The sequence below is a fragment of the Neoarius graeffei genome, chromosome 3 (genome assembly GCF_027579695.1).
Source record: "Neoarius graeffei isolate fNeoGra1 chromosome 3, fNeoGra1.pri, whole genome shotgun sequence".
Classification (NCBI taxonomy): Eukaryota; Metazoa; Chordata; class Actinopteri; order Siluriformes; family Ariidae; genus Neoarius; species Neoarius graeffei.
The window spans coordinates 80998748-81019066 of NC_083571.1; the positions used below are offsets into that span (position 1 = coordinate 80998748).

General features: G+C 40.5%; 1 protein-coding gene across 1 annotated transcript; it reads left to right on the forward strand.

Annotated features, from left to right (window-relative positions):
* The first annotated feature begins 360 nt into the window (after positions 1–360).
* Positions 361–18422, forward strand: ankef1a (ankyrin repeat and EF-hand domain containing 1a). The gene is made up of 9 exons (XM_060916058.1): positions 361–709; positions 3648–3847; positions 9973–10122; positions 10369–10492; positions 12805–13636; positions 15392–15618; positions 16008–16174; positions 17612–17761; positions 18193–18422. The coding sequence occupies exons 1-9, from the start codon at positions 361–363 to the stop codon at positions 18274–18276; spliced, it is 2283 nt and encodes a 760-aa protein (XP_060772041.1). The 3' UTR covers positions 18277–18422.
* The last annotated feature ends 1897 nt before the right edge of the window (positions 18423–20319 follow it).

The window sequence follows — 20319 nt, forward strand, 5'->3', positions numbered from 1 at the left end:
CATATCTGAAGGATTAATATGCAACAGCAAACAAAGTATGCATAAAAATCACATGTGAAATAAAAGCACATATTACATGTCGAAAGTTAAGTTACATGTAGTAAGTTGGAAATGTCTTTAAAAAATATACATGTGCATCTATGAGGATAGTAGCTGCTAGTGATCTCCACAGTCTGTATCTAAAATTTTGATCACATTAACTACATTTGATGTCAAACAGTATTTGAAAATATTTGCCTCGTGCTACTCTACTATGTCACTATTTGTCTACTCATCATAGATGGCATATTTATCACAGCAATATGTGTTTTTGGATATGGTCTTCACCATCATATTTGTTTATTATTTGCAGGTTCCTGCATGAGTTCGGAAGCCGTGTGCCACCTGCAGGAGCTGCAGATTTACCGGCTGCTGCAGTGTGTGCGTGCACGAGACACTACACAGGTCAAGAAGCTCTTGCGCAAGGGCGTTCATGGCCTTGTCAACATCACAGAGCCACATGAGGGCAAAGGCATCCTGCACGTGGCTGCGGTAGCTAATGACATTGACATGATCAAATTTCTGATGCTTCATGGCGCCTGTCCAGATGTCCAGGACAAGCGAGGACGCACGCCAGTGATGCTGGCAGCTGAACTCGGACATGATGGTGTGGTGGCTCTGTTGGCCCAGAAACATGCAGATATGAAGCTGACAGATATAGAAGGGAAAGGTATGTGAAAGAAAGACATAGCAAAAGGGAGGAAACACACCCTGCTGAACCTTGTAGACACTCTTCAGTTTCTTCATATCGCATCAAGGCTCTATAGTGCACAGGTTCCGAACCCTAGTCTCGAAGTAGCCTACTCCCTGTCCTACACATTTCTCTTTGTTTTATTTCTTTGTCCGATATGTATGTCTCAAATGATAGGCTTACTTCTTTACTATTTAACAGTTATTCCACAAAATTGAATTGTACATGAGCTGATAGCCAACAAGGCGCATAGTGCTGAGTTGCCTTTCAGCCATGTATGAGGAGATTGAGTGGAATAACTGTTTTATTCTATCCACATTCACTGGATTTTGAGAAAGAGCTTTTTATTTTTTATTTTTTGCAACTTCAATAAATAAAAACTTTATACGGTACAAAACATCTGACAAAATAATTTCCACTTAGAATGCAAACAAACTGGCAAAATGACAATAACAATTTCTGAAAAATGCTATAATAATAATTCTTGAAAAATAAAAAAAAGATATGTTCTTATCAAATATTTTCATTCCATATTTTATTGCTTTTTTGTATTTTGTTTTTTTTTTCTTTTTCTTCTTCTTTAGGGTTTTTTTGGAGGTTGGCAAAGCAACGTAAAGATGTATTACTGCCATCAACTGAGCTGGAGCGTGGAACCAGTGATATGGGGGCAATGTTATTTTAGCTACTCCTGTTTGTTTTAAACACTTGACAACAATGTTTGGGGATTTGTTTCCGAGTAGAGTTTTTATTTCATCCTCAGTTGGTTCAGCAACTGATTTTGTTTTTCTCTACTCACGGTATATGAGCTGATAGCCCAGTAGTAGAGTAGCCAATCAGAGCGTGCGATTGCTCATATCCAGTGGATGTGGATAGAATAAAGAAGATTATTTTAGCAAACTAATATTTATCACAGGTGGCACGGTGTTGTAGTGGTTAGCACTGTTGCCTCATGGCAAGAAGGTCTTGGGTTCGAGCCCAGCAGCCGACAGGAGCCTTTCTGTGTGAAGTTTGCATGTTCTCCCCGTGTCTGTGTGGGTTTCCTCCAGGTGCTCCGGTTTCCCCCACAGTCCAAAGACATGCAAGTTAGGCTAATTGGTGGCTCTAAATTGATCGTAGGTGTGAATGTGAGTGTGAATGGTTGTTTGTCTCTATGTGTTAGCCCTGCAATGACCTGGTGACTTGTCCAGGGTGTACCCCGCCTCTCGCCCATAGTCAGCTGGGATACGCTCCAGCTTGCCTGCGACCCTGCATAGGATAAGTGGCTACAGATAATGGATGGATGAATATTTATCACCAGCAATGATCTGACGACTTGTCCAGGGTATACGCTGCCTTTCACCCATCGTCGGCTGGGATAGGCTACAGCTTGCCCACGACCCTGCACAGGATATGCGGTTACAGATAATGGATGGATGGAATATTTATCACTCAAGATGCACTTATAGGATTTAATTTATAGCAATACACAGCAGTCCATAATGACAAAGCAGACATGTTTGTATTTCAGATGACTTGATGAAGTCATTCCAAATTGACTTCACGTGCTTCCTGTTTGCTTCAATTATCTTGTGATATCATTAGAATATGGCTGGAGGCCATCCTTGGCAAATTCAAGTGATTGGACATGATTTAGAAAGGCACACACTGATGTGTATTGCACTGCACATCAGACCAAAAACCAAGCCATGAAGTCCAAGAAGCTCTCTGCAGACTGTCTGTAGCAATGGTATGAAAACCATGTTGAAAGCTTTGAATAAGCAGAGATGGATCCATTATTGTGAAATAACAAATTTTGAACAATCAGCTCTCTTTCTAGAGCTGGCCATCTGGCCAAACTAGTAAGCGAGCTAAAAAGGCCTTTGTCATGCTGGTGACCAGGAACCTAATGGCAACTCTAGCAGAGCTTCAGAAGTCCTCTGCAGAGATAGGAGAACCTGCTGGAAGGACATCAGTCTCAGAAATACTCTGTCAATCAGGCGTTTTTAGTAGAGTAGCTAGGCAGAAGCCACTCCTGAGTAAAAGGCATGTGGCAGGCACTTAAAGGATTCTGAGAGCATGGAGGAAAAGATTCTGATGATGCAAAAAAAAAGAAAGAATTATTTGGGTTGAACTCCAACTGCTACTTCTGTTGAAAACCAGGTGCTACTCATCAACTGTGTAAAACCACCCCTAAAGCGAAGCATGGTGGTGGCAGCATCATGCTTTGGGGGTGCTTCTCAGCAGCAGGGACAGAGAGACTGGTCAGAATTGAGAGAAGGATGAATGCAGCTAAATACAGAGAGGTCCTTGAAGAAAACCTGCTCTAGAGTGTACATGACGATATAAAGTACCATGTCCAAGGTTTGGCTTTTAGCAAGACACCTGATTTAAAGCATGCAGCCAGGACAATTCTTAAGTGATTTTGGAACAAGTATCTGAATGTCCTTGTGTTGGGCAATTTTGCTCCCGTGGCTACCAAAGGTGCTTCTGCAAAATACTTAGTAAGCGAGCTAAAAAGGCTTTTCAGTTTTTGATTTCTAATACATATACAAACACTTCTACAAACTTGTTTTTGCTTTTTAGTCTATTTTCACCTGACCTTATTAAAAAAAATGTGCAAAACATGAAGGGGTCTGAATACTTTTCAAAGCCTCTAGATGGCCATTTGGTGCACTGCGTTCTTCCACTGATAATATATTGTTATTTTATCATGAAGGTTTTAGGCACACTTCATGATAAAATAACTCCAAATACTAAGTGACATTCCAGCACTCATATTAATTCATGTCATGCAAATTAACAATCGGTAGGTCATCTTTGGAGATCAAACACAGCAGAGTGCAGAATCCACAATTTTGTGGGTCTGTCTAATTACAGGTCAGAGTAGGGCCAGTTAAATCTTGTTTACAATGTGATCTGGCTCTGTCTGCTGTCCTAGGTGTGTTATTCTACTGCATCTGTCCCACCAAAAGCCACGCACGTTGCCTGCAGGTGGCGCTGAACAACACAGCAGATGTAAACAACGTGTCCCATGCAGGCATGCCACTCTTCCTGCAGGCTTGTGAGAATGCTCGGGAATGTGAAGACATGTGCCTCAGCCTGTTGGAGAGGGGGGCCGACCCCGATTCTGTCAATCAGGTAAGGTGTGCTGAGGAGTGGCTCGTGTGTGTCCCAAGTATGTGTAAACAAAAAGGCAAGGAGATAGAGTGTGTGTGTGCACGTTTGTGTGTGTATTTGAGATAGTTATAATCTAATAGACACCTCTCACAGTGCAGTTTGCAGTTGTGTGTAAATTATTCATGTACTGTCCAATCCAGCATTTCAGTTTAAGGATAACAGATCAATCAGTTCGCCAAAATTACGTGATACTCGCTCGCCTGTAGGCCTAGACAAAATCTTGATAATAGAATTTTACCTTGCCAAGCAAACTGTATGTAGACATGAAAACAAATGAATTATTCAAACAATTATAAAAATATTCTCTTTCGAAAAATATGTGAAAAAATGATCGAAAACCCTTAAAATAATGGAAATACTTGCAAACAAATTGCCAGTCACAAATTTCAGTCTCCAGGTACTTTATTGTTGCCTTTGATCATTTTCTATTTATTCTGCATATAAATATGAAGTTTCAAATACAGTGCTGTGAAAAAGTATTTGCCCCTTCCTGATTTCTTTGATTTTTTCATATTTGACACACTAAGAGAACAACAACCTGGTGGCACAGTGGTTAACGCCACCACCTCACAGCAAGAAGGTTCTGGATTTGAACTGGCTGGCCGACTGGGACCTTTCTGTTACCCACTTTCTACTAAGGTGAATCTGGTGCTCGTGCTAGTTTTGAGCTAGTACAACTTGCAAACCTTCTAAGAACCGGTTTGCTTTTCCATTGGCTAAAGATCCACCATAGAGCCACATCATTATGTCACTGTATACAACTCCGCTTTCCCAGCTGCTAGTCCTGCTACTAGAACTACATGCCTGACATGCTAGCGCTGCTAACTGGTACCGCTAGCACCAATCACAATAACAACAATAGCGGACTACTTTCTCCCTTTTTCTTCTTCTTTGGATTATTCACACTAGACGCTACACTTGGTCTGTTTTTTTTTTTTAATAAATGGTGTTCACAGAGTTTTACCTGGTCTTGTTGGTCATGGTAATCTCGTCCCAAACCCCTGACGTAAGCAGTTCTTAGTTCTAGACCAGCAAAGAGTTGGTGCTGCTCTGGAACCAGTGTTCCTGGCCAAGAGTCAGTTCTTTGATTGTCAAAATGCAAAGAACAGGCTTGAGATTAGGCACTGGCTCCAAACCGACCCTGGAACTGCCTTGGTGGAAAAGAGGTATTTGTGGAGTTTGCATATTCTCCTTGTGCCTGTAAGGGTTTCCTCTGGGTGCTCAGGTTTCCTCCCACAGTCTAAAGATAGGCAGATTAGTTCAACTGGCCACTCTAAATTGCCCATAGGTGTGAATGTGAATGTCTGTCTGTTTCTCTGTGTTAGCCCTATGATAGACTGGTGACCTGTCCAGGAAGTACCCCACCTTTTGCCCAATGTCAGCTGGGATTGGCTTGATGGAGTTTTATTTCAGTCTGAAAGCAGTATTTATTCATTTCCTGTTCAGATTTTGCAATATTTCCCCTGCTCTCTCTCAAATAGCCCTTACTTGCACACAAAGTTGCTCTGCTCCTGCTCAAAAAATCCTGCTTGCGCTCTCAAATAGCCCCTGCTTGCACTCAGACTGCTTTTGTGCCTTTGCAAATCTTCTGCAAACAGATTTCTGTGCTCTCACTCAGATTTTAGTGAAACAGTCCTGTCAAAATTCACCAACCAACAGAATGCAAGGCATGACACTGACCAATGAAATTATCACCAACTCCTTGGGTGTGTTTGCTTTACTTTCACACAGTTGCTGTTTAACTGGAAGCCAGTGTGCTCCAGGGCTACTATATGTTGCAATTATACTGAATATATAAATACTGAACATCATGGATGATGCCAGTCACCCTCTGCACACCGTCATCAGCAACCAGAGGAGCCTGTTCAGTGACAGAATGCTCCTTCCCAAGTGCAGGACGAACAGACTTAAAAACTCCTTTGTCCCTCACGCCATCAGACTGTACAACTCCTCTCTGGGGGGAGGAGGGGTAACAGGAGGACAGAGGACGGGAAGGAGCAGTAGCCTAGCCTGACAATAAACAATACTGGACAATGTGCAATATAATGTTCAATACCTCTTCCGTTGCCCCTTTTTTTTTATTTTTATTTTATTTTATTTTTTATTTTCCCCCCTCTTCCCCATATCTTATTCTTATTCTTTTTTATATTTGTATATGCAAATACCTAATTTAATTTATCTAGAAGTTTTTTCTCTATTTCTATTCTCTGTTTATCCTGTAATGATGCTACTGGAATTTTAATTTCCCTGAGGGAACCCGCTCAAAGGGATCAGTAAAGTTCTAATCTAATCTAATCTAATCTAATCTAATCTAATCTAATCTAATCTAATCTAATCTATAGTAAAAAAAATATGGACACTGATATATGTATTAACTCCAAATGTCCAACAAGAAAACACGTGAAGTACATATAATGGGGGTAAGGCCCTGGATGAAGCCTGTTAAACAGTAACCTAGCCATAAATAAAGCAAATGCACTCAAGCAGGCAGTAACAATTTCACTGTTCAACATCATACCTTGCATTCTATTGGTTAGTGCATTTTGATCGGATCATGTCACTATAATCTGAGAGAGCACTGAAATCTGGGAACAGAAGATTTGAAAAGAAAGAAAGAAAGCAGTCTGAGTGCAAGCAGGGGCTATTTGATGGATGAGGGCTCTCAAATTGAAAGACTTCAGTCTTGATTAAATATAGGAAACTTCTTATGGCTCCAGCTTCCTGCAATGCATAAGTGGTATAGAAAATTAATGAATGAATAAACAAAGACAACTTGAGTAAACATAAAATACAATTTGTGTAGAGGTTTTACAGCATTCACTGGCCCTGTGTGGAAAAAGTAATGGTCCCTTTTAGTTACACATTCAACCAATTCACCAGATTTAATTAAGAATTGGGTTCATTTAGACTTGACACATCCAGGCTTGATTACTGCCAGCCCAGCTAAATCTAAATATCGCTTAACTAGAACGAGCAATGTGAAGTATATTAAAAGTCTGAAAAAAGGTTACAAAGCCATTTATTTCTATGGCCCTGGGACTCCAGTGAAGTACAGCAAGAACCATTATCTCCATCTGGAGAAAATTTGGAACAGTGGGGAATCTTTCAAGAAGTGGCCAGCCCTAACAAAATTCCTCGATGACTCATCCAGGAAATGACAAAAGAACTCAGATGAACATCTAAGGAACTGCAGGTCTCGCTTGACTCGATATCCATGGGAGAGCTGCAAGGCAAAAAATACCACAAACCAAAAGGAACATAAAGGCTCATTTTACATTTGCCAGGAAACCCCAAAAGGAAAATAAAGGCTTGCTTCACATTTGCGAATAAACACTTTGACTTTTCAGACAGTGTTCTGTGTTGAAAGTTGAAAGTAGAACATTTTGGAAGACATGGGTCCAGTTGCATCTGACATAAAGCTAACAGGGAAGTCTACAATAAGTGGCATCATGCCCACTGTCAAACATGGTGGTGGTAGTGTGAGGGTGTGGGGATGCTTGGCTGCTTAATAGCTTGGGCAACTTTCCGTAATTGATGGAACCATGAATTCTGCTCTCTACATAAAAAAATCTGAAGGAGACTGTCCAGTCATCAGTTTCTGAGCCAAAGCTCAAGCACAGGTGGGATTTGTAGCAAGACAACAATCTGAAGCACAAGAGCAATTCCACCTCTGAATAGTTGTAAAGAAACAGTGCTGTCATTAAAAAAAAAGTTTTAAACATGTGGAACAAATGAAGGTTTGCAAGAATTGAACACATGAGCATACTGCTCCCACATACAGAAGATGGGAAACACTGGAGTTACAAACTAGAAGAGCACTCAGTAGAGTGCATATCTCTGCCAAGCCATATATAATCAATCTCAAAATCAAAGCACTTGAATCTTGGATAATACTAATGCTGTACATCAAATTTCATCAAAATGCATTCACTACTTTTTGAGTTATGCTGGGCAAAGACAAAAAAAAAAAAAAATATATATATATATATATATATATATATATCTCATCTCATCTCATTATCTCTAGCCGCTTTATCCTTCTACAGGGTCGCAGGCAAGCTGGAGCCTATCCCAGCTGACTATGGGCGAAAGGCGGGGTACACCCTGGACAAGTCGCCAGGTCATCACAGGGCTGACACATAGACACAGACAACCATTCACACTCACATTCACACCTACGGTCAATTTAGAGTCACCAGTTAACCTAACCTGCATGTCTTTGGACTGTGGGGGAAACCGGAGCACCCGGAGGAAACCCACGCGGACACGGGGAGAACATGCAAACTCCGCACAGAAAGGCCCTCGCCGGCCCCGGGGCTCGAACCCAGGACCTTCTTGCTGTGAGGCGACAGCGCTAACCACTACACCACCGTGCCGCATATATATATATATATATATATATATATATATATATATCTCCATCCTGGATCCACATACATATCTGGATTTGCATAAAAAATGAATCAGTTGTTCCTTGGCCTATGGTTCAATATTCCTCAAAATTCCATCAAAACCCATTAATTACTTTTTGAGCTACATTGTGAATAGACACAAAGATTCTGGATCCACATACATATCAGGATTAGCATCAAAATCTAATCAATTGTTCCATGGCCCATGGCTCACTGTCACCCAAAATTTCATCAAAATCCATTCATTACTTTTTGAGTTATGTTGGGAATAGTCAAACAAACAGAGGCAAAAATGTAACCTTCTCCAACAAAGTTGGTGGAGGTAAAGATAATTATTTTAGAATTGTACTGTTTATTAGATTTTTGTGCTTAAAAATCCAGTTACTTTTGAAACAAAGTTAAAATTTGGCCATAGATCAAGACTAGAAGGGAACTTGGTCGAATGTATACTTCTGTCAAGCCACATATTATCAACATCAAAATCAAATCACATGAACCTAGTATAACACTAAACCTGTACACCAAATTTAATCAAAATCCATCACTACTTTTTGAGTAACATTGGGAACAGGCAAAAAAAAAAAAAAAATCCTGGATCTGCATACATATCTGGATCCACATACATATCCAGATTGGCTTCCAAATTTAATTAATTGTTCCTTGGCTCATGATTTCCTCAAAATTTCGTCAAAATCCATTCACTACTTTTTGAGTTACATTGGGAACAGTCAAACAAACAAATGGAGGTGAAAACACAACCTGCTCCAACAAAGTTGGCAGAGGTAAACATGACTGGAGTTATCCTAAAGTTAAGACTTTTAGGTAAATCGGGGACTTTTCTGTAATTCCCTCCTCCTGTCTGGAGTTAAGACAAGATAATGAATTTAAGAATTGTTATTCTGTATTTATGTTATACTAAATGGCATTCTGAGTGTAACTAGAATGATTACTAAAAGGTATGACTTCATCCATTCATTATCCGTAACCGCTCATCCTGTGCAGGGTCACAGGCAAGCTGGAGCTTATCCCAGCTGACTATGGGCAAGAGGCGGAGTACACCCTGGACAAGTCGCCAGATCATCACAGGGCTGACACAGAGACAAACAACCATTCACACTCACGGTCAATTTAGAGCCACCAATTAAACTAATCGCATGTCTTTGGGGAAACCGGAGCACCCAGAGAAAACCCACACAGACATGGGGAGAACATGCAAACTCCACACAGAAAGGCCCTTGTTGGCCACTGGGCCTGAACCCAGAACCTTCTTGCTGTGAGGCGACAGTGCTAACCACTACATCACCGTGCCACCGGTATAACTTCAGAATTTCTGTAATATGGCCCCAGTTCTGATGCCATTGAATATGTTTAACTTCCACCACAAAGCAGAAAAGTTAGTCCTGCAAGAAACTGTGTCTGCAATCAAACAAATCCAAGCTCAGGATATATTGTACTATTACACAAAGAGAACATTTTGTATTAGACTCTAGGCCAGACCAGTGTAGGAAGTTTATCTAGGCTGAAGCATTGCATGAAATACAGTGTTGTTAAACTGTGCTCACAGCATGTATCTGTGGAATTCCTGACAGCTACAACATGATACAAGGAGACAAAAGCCAAATGTACTTTAATAGGAGGTGTGCGATGAGAGTCTCTTCATGTTTGTGCTTGCAGGTGACAGGTCGCACTGCTCTAATGGAGGCGGTGAGAGCAGGAGCAGTGGGGCTGGTGAGAGCCATCCTTAAAAGAGGGGCAAATGTCAACATGCTGGACAACAAGAGGTTCAACGCAGTTCACTTCGCTGCTGAAGGAGGCTACTTTGAAGTGACTATAAAATAACTTTCAGAGTTCAATGTCACATTTGAACACTAAAATCAATCATGCTGAGTTTTAAATTCTAAATATTTGTGTAGAATGGTTGTGTGGCTGTGTGTTAGAGGGTACATTATGCCGTCTAAAACCCAGTGAAACAAGTGGCGACCATTTGCATCATGCTAACTGTCTGTTTTTATATCTTAGCATTTTTGGGTGAAGTAAATCTTTCGAGACTTTACCTGGTCTCCTTTCCAGATCCTTCAAGTGTTGTCGGCATATATGGCGGATATGGGAGTAATGACAGCAGAAGGAAACACAGCTCTGCACTATGCTGCCCGAGGAGGCTTTGCTGACTGCTGCAGATTTTTGGCACTGAGAGGTAATGATTACAAGAAACAGTTTTCAAATTTTTTGGCTTTTTTTTTTTGAGAATGAAACTAAAAGCAATGTTCAAAGGGTGAAGTTTAGTAGGAGTTTTCTTTATTGTCTCATGAATATGTCAGGAATTGGAGATAGATGGAAACAGGTGCAGGTTCTGTCTTTATGATAATCAGCTAAAGTGAACAGCCGAAAGGAGCTAGGCAATTCTCAAAACTATACACAGGCAAAATTTAGGTGATCACTGAGCAGGCATGAACTGCAGCAGGCAAGGTGACATATCACAGGCAAAATGTTTTGCAGTGATTTATTGAATTTCTGCGTTATTTAAGGAGTGTGTGCAATTGCAAACTGGTGAGTTTCATTAGAAGTCTGGAGAGTGGGACCATAGATAAGTTTGACTTTCAGGATCAAGGAAGTAGAGGTTTTGGCAGATACAGATGTTCTAGCCAGACTCAAGCTCCAGGTTCATAATTGGTTTTTTTTGCTCAAGCTCTGTCTGTAAGCAAATGTTATATGTTGTTGAATAGCTTGATCTAGACATCTATGGGCATTCTCCCATGCACCTTTGCATTGTTGGAACCATTTTATCTGCGTCAACAGATGTGGTGTTCCAGGCAAACAGAGGGAGTTGTTCATACTGGAAGAGTGAACTGTATGGCAAAGTGACGTAGGAAATTCTGGGTGTACTAGGCCAACAAGAAGAAATGTGTCCACCCCTATTCTTTTCTAATATTTTGGTTCATTCTCTCAACTTGACCAGAACTTGAACTGACTCCCACCTTTTCAATGAACGTTTACCATATTTGTGATTTGAAATTGGGTTGCCTATGTCTTTGGTAAGGTCAAAGTACCAAAAAACATATAAGAGGAATTCAACAGTTTAAAAAAATAGTGGGTAAAGAGTAAGTAAGAGAGGTAAAGAGTAAGTAAGAGAGGTAAAGAGTCACAGGGAGAGAAATGTTGTAAAATCTCTCAAGTGGTTGTAACCAATTTGTTACAGACACAAACCGATTTGATCAGGACCATCCACCTAGGCACCCGATAGAGGATGACTCAGCCTGGTATATGGATGAACCAGAAAAGACATACTTAAACATAAACTACTGCGTTAAAATTGGAGACGTTGAGTCCCTGAAGATGGCCTTGACCGCTTGACCGCTTGTCAAGTGCTTGGAAGGAGGGCAAATCAGTGACAGGGTCTAGAGCAATGTGAGACCATGGTCACTGAAGGATTAAAAGAGCTAAAAATTTGTCAGCAGAAAGGGTCCTATGGGCTTTGGCTTGGGCACAAGACAAGCATAATTTAATACATTGCTGGATGTCATGAAGCATGGACTTCTACCAGTATTTAACGGTTAAACATACTTTGTACGTTTATTGATTCAGTGTTTAAAAAGATGTGTGTTTAGGTGATAAGGGCATCAAGTAATCTGAGGGAAATAAATGTGTCATGGTAAATGCTTGTTTTTATGGCTAGATCAGTTTGAGATTTCTAAATATTTTTTTCATTAAAAAAAGCTGTACAATGGAAAGCTCCCACACATTAAAAGCAGAACAGGAGTTTCAATTAGCGTTCATAGTTCAAGGGACTGTGGATAGGTTTTGCTTTGAGTGTCATGTAATGTGAGAACACACTGAAGATTGTAAGAGCTGAGAAGATGGCAGGTTTTCAACCTGCTTTTTAACAGCTCACATCTTTCTTAGCTAATGTAAAGGTTGATTATTGGGCAATTGGTATTAAAATAAGTGTTTTGGAGCAGGTGGCAGGACAGTGGTGTAGTGGTTAGCACTGTTGCCTCACAGCAAGAAGGTTCTGGGTTCAAGCCCAGCAGCTGATGGGGGGCCTTTCTGTGTGGAGTTTGCATGTTCTCCCTGTGTCTGTGTGGATTTCCTCCGGGTGCTCTGGTTTCCCCCACAGTCCAACGACATGCAGGTTAGGCTAATTGGTGGCTCTAAATTGATCGTGAGTGTGAATGGTTGTTTGTCTCCATGTGTCAGCCCTGTGATGACCTGGCGACTTGTCCAGGGTGTACTCCGCCTCTTGCCCATAGTCAGCTGGGATAGGCTCCAGCTTGTCTGTGACTCTGTACAGGATAAGCAGGGATGGATGTTTTGGGGCAGATCCTCTGGGCTGAGAGTAAAAAACATCGATGTGGGTCCTTTATTGATAATTACAGTCATCATGTGTGTGAGCAGCATACTACAACACAATGCAATGCGCCAGTAATTATGTTATTCTATCCTGTTTAGAACCTAATTTTGAACATCTGCCCTGGCTTGTCTACTGATGTTTTATCTGAATAATTCCAGGATGCAATCCCAAACAGAAAAATATGGAAGGCCTGTTACCCCATCAAATTGCTAAGGACTTGGATCATAAGGACTCAGTGGAGGAGCTTAAGAAGGCTGAGCGTTTGAATGGGAAGCTTTTAAAGAGCAATACTAATGAATCATGGGCACTGACCCTTTATGATTGGTCTCATGAAAATGAAGCTGAACTGCGAAAAGCATTTGAATTCCATTCAAATGGTATTACCAACTTAGGGATGGTGTCTTTTGAGAATTTCATCTCTGTTCTCCAAGACTTTCAGGCACCAATAGATGACGAACATGTCCAGAAAATACTGCTTGCTCATGACAAGCATAGGCAAGGTCTAATTAACATCAGTGAATTTTTCAAAGGTCTCAGATATCTGCCCAGGACCCTTGTTATGACTTCTTATGAACTAAAGAAGACAAAGAAAAAAGCTGGCAAGTCAGGGAAGAGCAAGAATAAAAGCAAGTTGAATCTTCCCATGCCAATTTACGTCATCCCACCAGAAAATGTTTACTGTCAAGATGACGGGGGACCACCACATTTCATGATTGAGAAATACCAATTTGTTACAGACACAAACCGATTTGATCAGGACCATCCACCTAGGCACCCGATAGAGGATGACTCAGCCTGGTATATGGATGAACCAGAAAAGACATACTTAAACATAAACTACTGTGTTAAAATTGGAGACGTTGAGTCCCTGAAGATGGCCTTTAGTCAGAAGGTCCCAGTTGATGTGAAGGACTGCTTTTACAAGACACCACTCATGACCGCTTGTGCAAGTGGGAATTATGAAGTGACCAAGTTTCTGCTTAATCTTGGGTAAGGTTATCCATGATATTTATCTTAGGACATTTATGCATACACAACAACTAACTTGCAAAGCAAACCATGCCAAGCACTTCAAAACAAGCACCCAAAAATTTCTCACTTTTCTAGTTAACAATCGAGAGATACGCTCACTGGCCACTTTATCAGGAACACCCATCCACCTGCTGTTTTATGCAGTTGCCCCATCAGCCAATCCCTTGACAGCAGCACAATGCATAAAATCATGCAGATACAAGTCAAGAGGTTCAGTTAATGTTCACTTCAAACACCAGAATGAGAAAAATTATGATCTCAAAGTGTGACTTTCACTGTGGCATGGGTGTTGGTGCCAGATGGACTGGTTTGAGTATTTCAGAAACTGCTGATCTCCTGGGGTTTACACATGCAACAGTCTCTAGAGTTTATACAGAATGATGCGAAAAACAAAAAAACATTGAGTGAGTGACAATTCTGTTGGTGGACACGCCTTGTTGATAAGAGAGGTCAGAGGAAAACGGCTAGGGGTGGGTTTCCCAAAAGCCTCTTAACCCTAAGAGCATCTTAACTAGGAGAGTATTCATTGTGATGCTTGCTCGACCATTTAATGATGACCATTGTGCCACAATGCTTTTGGGAAACCCACCCCAGATTGGTTTGAACTGTCAGGAAGGATATAGTAACTCATATAATCACTCTTTACATTTGTGGTGAGCAGAAAAGCATCTCAGCACGTAACAGCATGATATAGGTTATAGGATATAGGTTTACAATTACCACATTGGGTTCCACTCCTGCCAGACAAGAACAGGAATCTTAGAATCAAGAATAAGTTCCTGTTAAAATGGCCGGTGAGTGTATTTTAGTTAGAAATTGTTCTAATTCATTTGTGTTATTTAGACATATTTGGGCTGGGCTGCCAAATGATTAAAGAGTAAGGGATTGTCTGTTTGCACCTGGGTGAGAATAGTCATATGGAAGCTATTCAGCTATTTATACCTAGTTAGGATTAGTGATAGGTTTATGGTGTAAATAGCATTGCTGGCTACAGACAACTGGATGCTTGTCTCTGAGTGGTGCTATAAACACCTGGGTGTAAATAGGCACATTGTTTATCCACCCCGGGTACAAATAGTTTTGTTGGCTACTGACACCCAGGGTGTAAATAGCATCTGCCTTAAAATAATTGATCACAATTAATCATCTATCTATCTATCTATCTATCTATCTATCTATCTATCTATCTATCTATCTATCTATCTATCTATCTATCTATCTATCTATCTATTTACTCAAATAATTAAAGAAATTATTAAAGTATCCAAGTATTGTCTAAATGTGCTGTTCTGCACCAACACTGTGAAAATTGGAGGCATTCAAGATTAAAGGGCAACCACAATTATATTTCTTGCATTTGTGCTGACCTTCTATTCAATGTCATCCTGCATTGCTACATTCATGAAATCTTCTGTTTTCATTATGGTTAGACCATGTGAATGCTGTTTCCAGTTTCTGATTTCACCATTCACAGCAAATTCTGGTACATGTGCAATTACCTACATTACACTATGGACTACATGTTCAATGGTTCAGATTAAAAAAAAAAAAACAAGCAAAACTGAATTAATGGCATCGTCAAAAATAATGGAGTAAATACAAATTTGCATTAACACATTATCAGTGCATTAATTTTGACAGCCCTAATACAAATGCATACTGTACACTATTGTTGTTTGAATAGCAGTTCACGTGGTCTAAGTCTATGCACAGGGCTGACGTGAATGCATGTGATCAGTTCTGCTGGACTCCATTACACCATGCCTGTCATGCTGGAAAACTTGACATCATTAAACTATTAGTGGAAGCAGGGGCAGCAGTGAACACACCCACTTTCAGTGGAGCCACACCCCTAATGAGGACCATTCAGAGTTCCAGGCCCTGCTGTGTGGACTACCTTATCAAGGCTGGTGCAACAGTTACAGCAGAAAACAAGTCAGGTACAGAGGCAGCCATCATCATGTAAAGTCATCTGTATAGCTGTAAAAAAAAAAAAGTAAAATAATTCCTGGCTGACTTTTAGCAATTCAGTCATAGATAAAGGTGCACTATATAATATTTTGGACTGTATGTCATGTATTACTTGGTTCTCTGGCTATCATCATCATCATCATTACAACATTATCACAACTTTAAATAACTGCATCACTATGTAACCTTCTACCATCTCTCTATCTCTACTGCAGTGATGCAGCATGAAAATTCCTCTGAACAAACAAAAGCAGCTACTCTGATTTTCTGAATTGTGGTGTAATAGTCATTAAAAGTGATTAACTTTGGATCCAGCTCTGACTGTAGTCAAGGACATTAAATCTTTTAAAAATTGCAGAGCAAAGTTGCTTGGACATTGCCCGTGCGTATGCAGACTTTAGGATTGTCGAGTTAATCCAGGCCAAAATTGACAGCCTTCGTAAGCCAAAGGACCACAAGAAGGATAAGGCAATCAAACTTCAGGCCAATCCAAGACCAGCCATCAGCACTTCTATTAAGGAGAAGGTATATCTAACTTATAGTAACATTTACTGTATTTGCCATTTTATGTGATACACACCTACCACATGGATATAGGTTTACAATTACTGACTGTAGTCCATCTGTTACTATGCACAGTTTATTAGCCCCAATCTACTGCATCCATTAGTGAAAAATGACTCCATTGTATTGGCAAGGGAGAGCGTGTTAGATTGCTCTTAGTGTTTCAGGCATAACTACTGGATTGAGAATAGCCCATCAACCAAAATATCCAGACAACAAATGGTTCTGTAGTCAGAAACTGAGCCCTGATGGATGAAAGGCTTGATTAACACACATTATTGCCAGAAAAAGATGAGCTAAATTAATCTAACAGTCCACCTACTGAGTAGACCAAAAAGGTGGGTGTGGCTAATGATCTGACTGGCAGTGGCCCATTATTTGTTCCATTTGACCGAACCAGTGATGGATAGCATAGAAGGGGTTTAACAGTATATATAGCCATGTACTCTGTGAATAGAGTATTGATCTAGAATGGATGAATACAAGCTGTTTAGTTATTTAATACACAAACTGTAACTGATCTGTACTGAAACATTGAACCCGACAGCAGAAAGACAGGAGTAGGTCTCGCTAAAGTGTAAACAAATGAGAGTGGATGTGTCAAATTACATCCGCTTCAACAGGCTGCCAGAGAAACCATGTGTACCATGTTTGTGGTGTCTCAGACACCATTTTAATTACCATCAGAGGTAGTACTCAAATAATCATTCCTGTAACGCTTGTTACTTCTCTATTTTCATCAGTCCTATAAGAAAAGTGGAGGTGATTACAGTGTAGGTGCTCAGCCCACTCAATAGAGGTTTCTCAGAGTTCATGAGAAATCCAATGACCACAATCCATTGTCCCTCGTCTGACGTTTCTGAAACACAGAACACAGCTAGTTTAATTTCTAGTTCAATTTTCATTTGCGTTATCACTGAAAGTGATTATTGTTGCTCTCCAAATGCACTAAAATGCATAGATTTATATTATAGTCTTAACAAAGTAAAGGGATGCTGAGACTCATGACTTTGGTATTTTTAAAAATCCTGGCTACAACTCTGTGTATTTGCGCATGCATGTATGTGTGTGTTTGAAGGTATTTGGTTTGTGATGTTTGTGAACATGTCTGCCATGTTTAGTATCTGTCAAATCTGCTAGATGCTTGAGGCAGCACTGCGCACACTCCCCACCTTCATCCTTTACTTGAGAGAATGAACAGCTTTGTCTACATGCTGCTCATAACTAGACCGATGAGACACTCACTCTCAGAAATCTCACAACAAACAGTATTATATGTGACTTGTAACAGAAAGGGATGATCATCAATTCCCTTTGAAAAGCAACTCCACCAGCATTGTTTTCAGCCTTGCATTTGATTTTGTGGCCTGATGCCATCTTTATTCTGCATCTCTCTAGCAGGGGGCTGTTCCCACACTGCAGGCCTCTGAGTACTTTGCAACCTCGACAGGGAAAACAGAAGCACAAGCCAACAGCGTGATCCTTCACAGCAATCGGATCACCAGTGGAGCACTGAAAAAAGTGGACATTAGCTTTGTGCCAAAAACAGTAAGTTAGTTAACGGACAGATATACAGTACTGGAGATAATAAGTCAGTCAGTCTGTCATATGAGATGCGTTCAGTACAGAAGCATATTAGTTTTCCAGCACAAAATTAAATTTTAAAGAAAAATGTTTGTAAGTCAATATTCCGATGAAATTAAATCGCTATTGATGGCATCAACACTTCCACAGTGGTATTTCTGGTATTTCTGTCTGGGCATCCATTGCACAGAAAATTAGGATTCAGTCAAATAAATGTTATCTTTCGTGTACCTTATTGAGTATATTCCAGGTTTTAGCACTAAGTAATTTTGAAATAACTGAACAAGACACAACAAATTCCCAATTCCTGAACATCAGTGAACTATTTCCCAGAGTCATCATTTATGCCTTTTGGAATTCCAAATATAATATAATAATTTGGATCTATGTTTAAGGTGTGGGGCAAAACATTCACTACCAGCCAGCTGATGGAGAAGAAGGAGAAAAGGAGACGGTGTTTTGCTTATGAAGTGGATTGACAAGAATGTTGAGAAGAAACACTAGTGCTATCTTTGAGCAAAATTGATGAGGGGTGAATCGTCAGACTTTCGAGGTGTCACTGCATTTAGCAATGTAGAGTAAACTAAATTCACAACACAATTCATTAAAAAAAGAATTATTAAAAACCCAGGACTGAACTTATCATATGTAATTTGTAAAGAACAGCATGTAGCCTATAAGGATAGTAGTAAAAGTACTGTATGTATTTATATACAGCAAATCTATTTGTGAAATGTAGGACTGCAAAACACTGCATACTTTGAAAATAAATAGTAATGAATAATGCATGCATTATCTCTACTTTTTCCTCATGAAATAGAATAGCACTGTAGGTGGAGAAAGAGATGGGGGAAGAGAGTTGTGTGTGTGTGTGTGTGTCCTGTCTGCTTTCAGGGCTGGGCCACTCTATGCAGGCATTTCTCCACACCTCCTCCTTTATCTTGTTTATCTGAGAGTCCTATCTGCATGCTACTCATAGCATGAGAGCACTGGTTCTATTACACCTTCCCCAAATCTCAGGAGGCGGCGTGTATGCAAAGTAATGTTTGTGTCTTGTAACCGAGAAGGTGTCTGAAAGCTAACACAGCAGTCCACACCTATTTCAAGCTAAAATTATTCAATCATTCAAAGTGAAAGAAGAGGGTCAGTCAGTGGAGATCATTTGTTTACTCGTAGCTGCTAGATCTGTTCGATTTGTTTACTAGATGTACTACATGGACTGCATGTAATAGGCCTGTTTTTAGCTTTGCAGGTCACACAGGGGGAAGTGCGCCATACTGCAGCACTATTCCTGCAGCACTATTTCCCCTCTTTATTCCTCGCAGTTCCTGTAAGTGACCAGCAGAGGGTGGAGCAGGGGCACAATGTTTACATATGTACAAAAAAAAAAAAAAAGTCTTGTTTGGAACGCTGGCTCGGCTGCTTTCAGAGTGTTATAGCAAAAATGGCAGCCAGAAAAAAAAAAAACAGGCCTGTTTAGAATGATGTCTGATGGAAAGGAAATCAAAACATACAAGAGAACTACTTTACTAAGAGCCATGCTAAATCACGCTCTAACATCAGAATATTAACCCTTTTGTTCTGTTCAGGTCAAAATAACGAATTAAAAAAAAATTACTTAAAAAATAAATAACATATTTAGTTTTCTAATGGGGGTGGCACGGTGGTGTAGTGGTTAGCGCTGTCGCCTCACAGCAAGAAGGTCCGGGTTCGAGCCCTGTGGCCGGCGAGGGCCTTTCTGTGTGGAGTTTGCATGTTCTCCCCGTGTCTGTGTGGGTTTCCTCCGGGTGCTCCGGTTTCCCCCACAATCCAAAGACATGCAGGTTAGGTTAACTGGTGACTCTAAATTGACCGTAGGTGTGAATGTGAGTGTGAATGGTTGTCTGTGTCTATGTGTCAGCCCTGTGATGACCTGGGGACTTGTCCAGGGTGTACCCTGCCTTTCGCCCGTAGTCAGCTGGGATAGGCTCCAGCTTGCCTGGGACCCTGTAGAACAGGATAAAGCGGCTAGAGATAATGAGATGAGATAAAATAAATATAAAATGTGTGGCTATTTTTTCAGGCTCTATTTCTGTAAACGAAGCAAAATTAAATGGAACATTTGGCCATATTGTGTCTGAAATGTAACTTAATCGATATTATTTTCTTGTTTATCGAACTGTTGGATAAAAGTGATATCAAATGAGAGGTTTGTGTTGTTGTACTTGAATATTAGCACAGCTGTGATTAGCTACAGCACTTGGCATGTGTGTGTGACTGAATCACAGCCATGCTGATATTCAAGTACAACAGCACTCCCTCTTGTGTGATATTGCACAAATAATCCATCTTGGGGTGGTGTGATGTGTCAGGACATAAAGTGGAGCGACTGTTACCACCCGGAAGTGCATTATTTTTTGCATAACTGCATTGTCTGGGGTGGCATGGTGGTGTAGTGGTTAGCACTGTTGGCTCACAGCAAGAAGGTTCTGGGTTCAAGCCCAGTGGCCAACAGGGGCCTTTCTGTGTGGAGTTTGCATGTT

Excerpts from the sequence above, each read along its gene's own strand:
- ankef1a (XM_060916058.1), top strand. The coding sequence starts at position 361 with ATGAGTTCGGAAGCCGTGTGCCACCTGCAGGAGCTGCAGATTTACCGG. Across the intron at positions 13,637-15,391 it reads AAGTTTCTGCTTAATCTTGG|GGCTGACGTGAATGCATGTG; the intron begins GTAAGGTTATCC and ends GTCTATGCACAG. Across the intron at positions 15,619-16,007 it reads TACAGCAGAAAACAAGTCAG|AGCAAAGTTGCTTGGACATT; the intron begins GTACAGAGGCAG and ends TAAAAATTGCAG.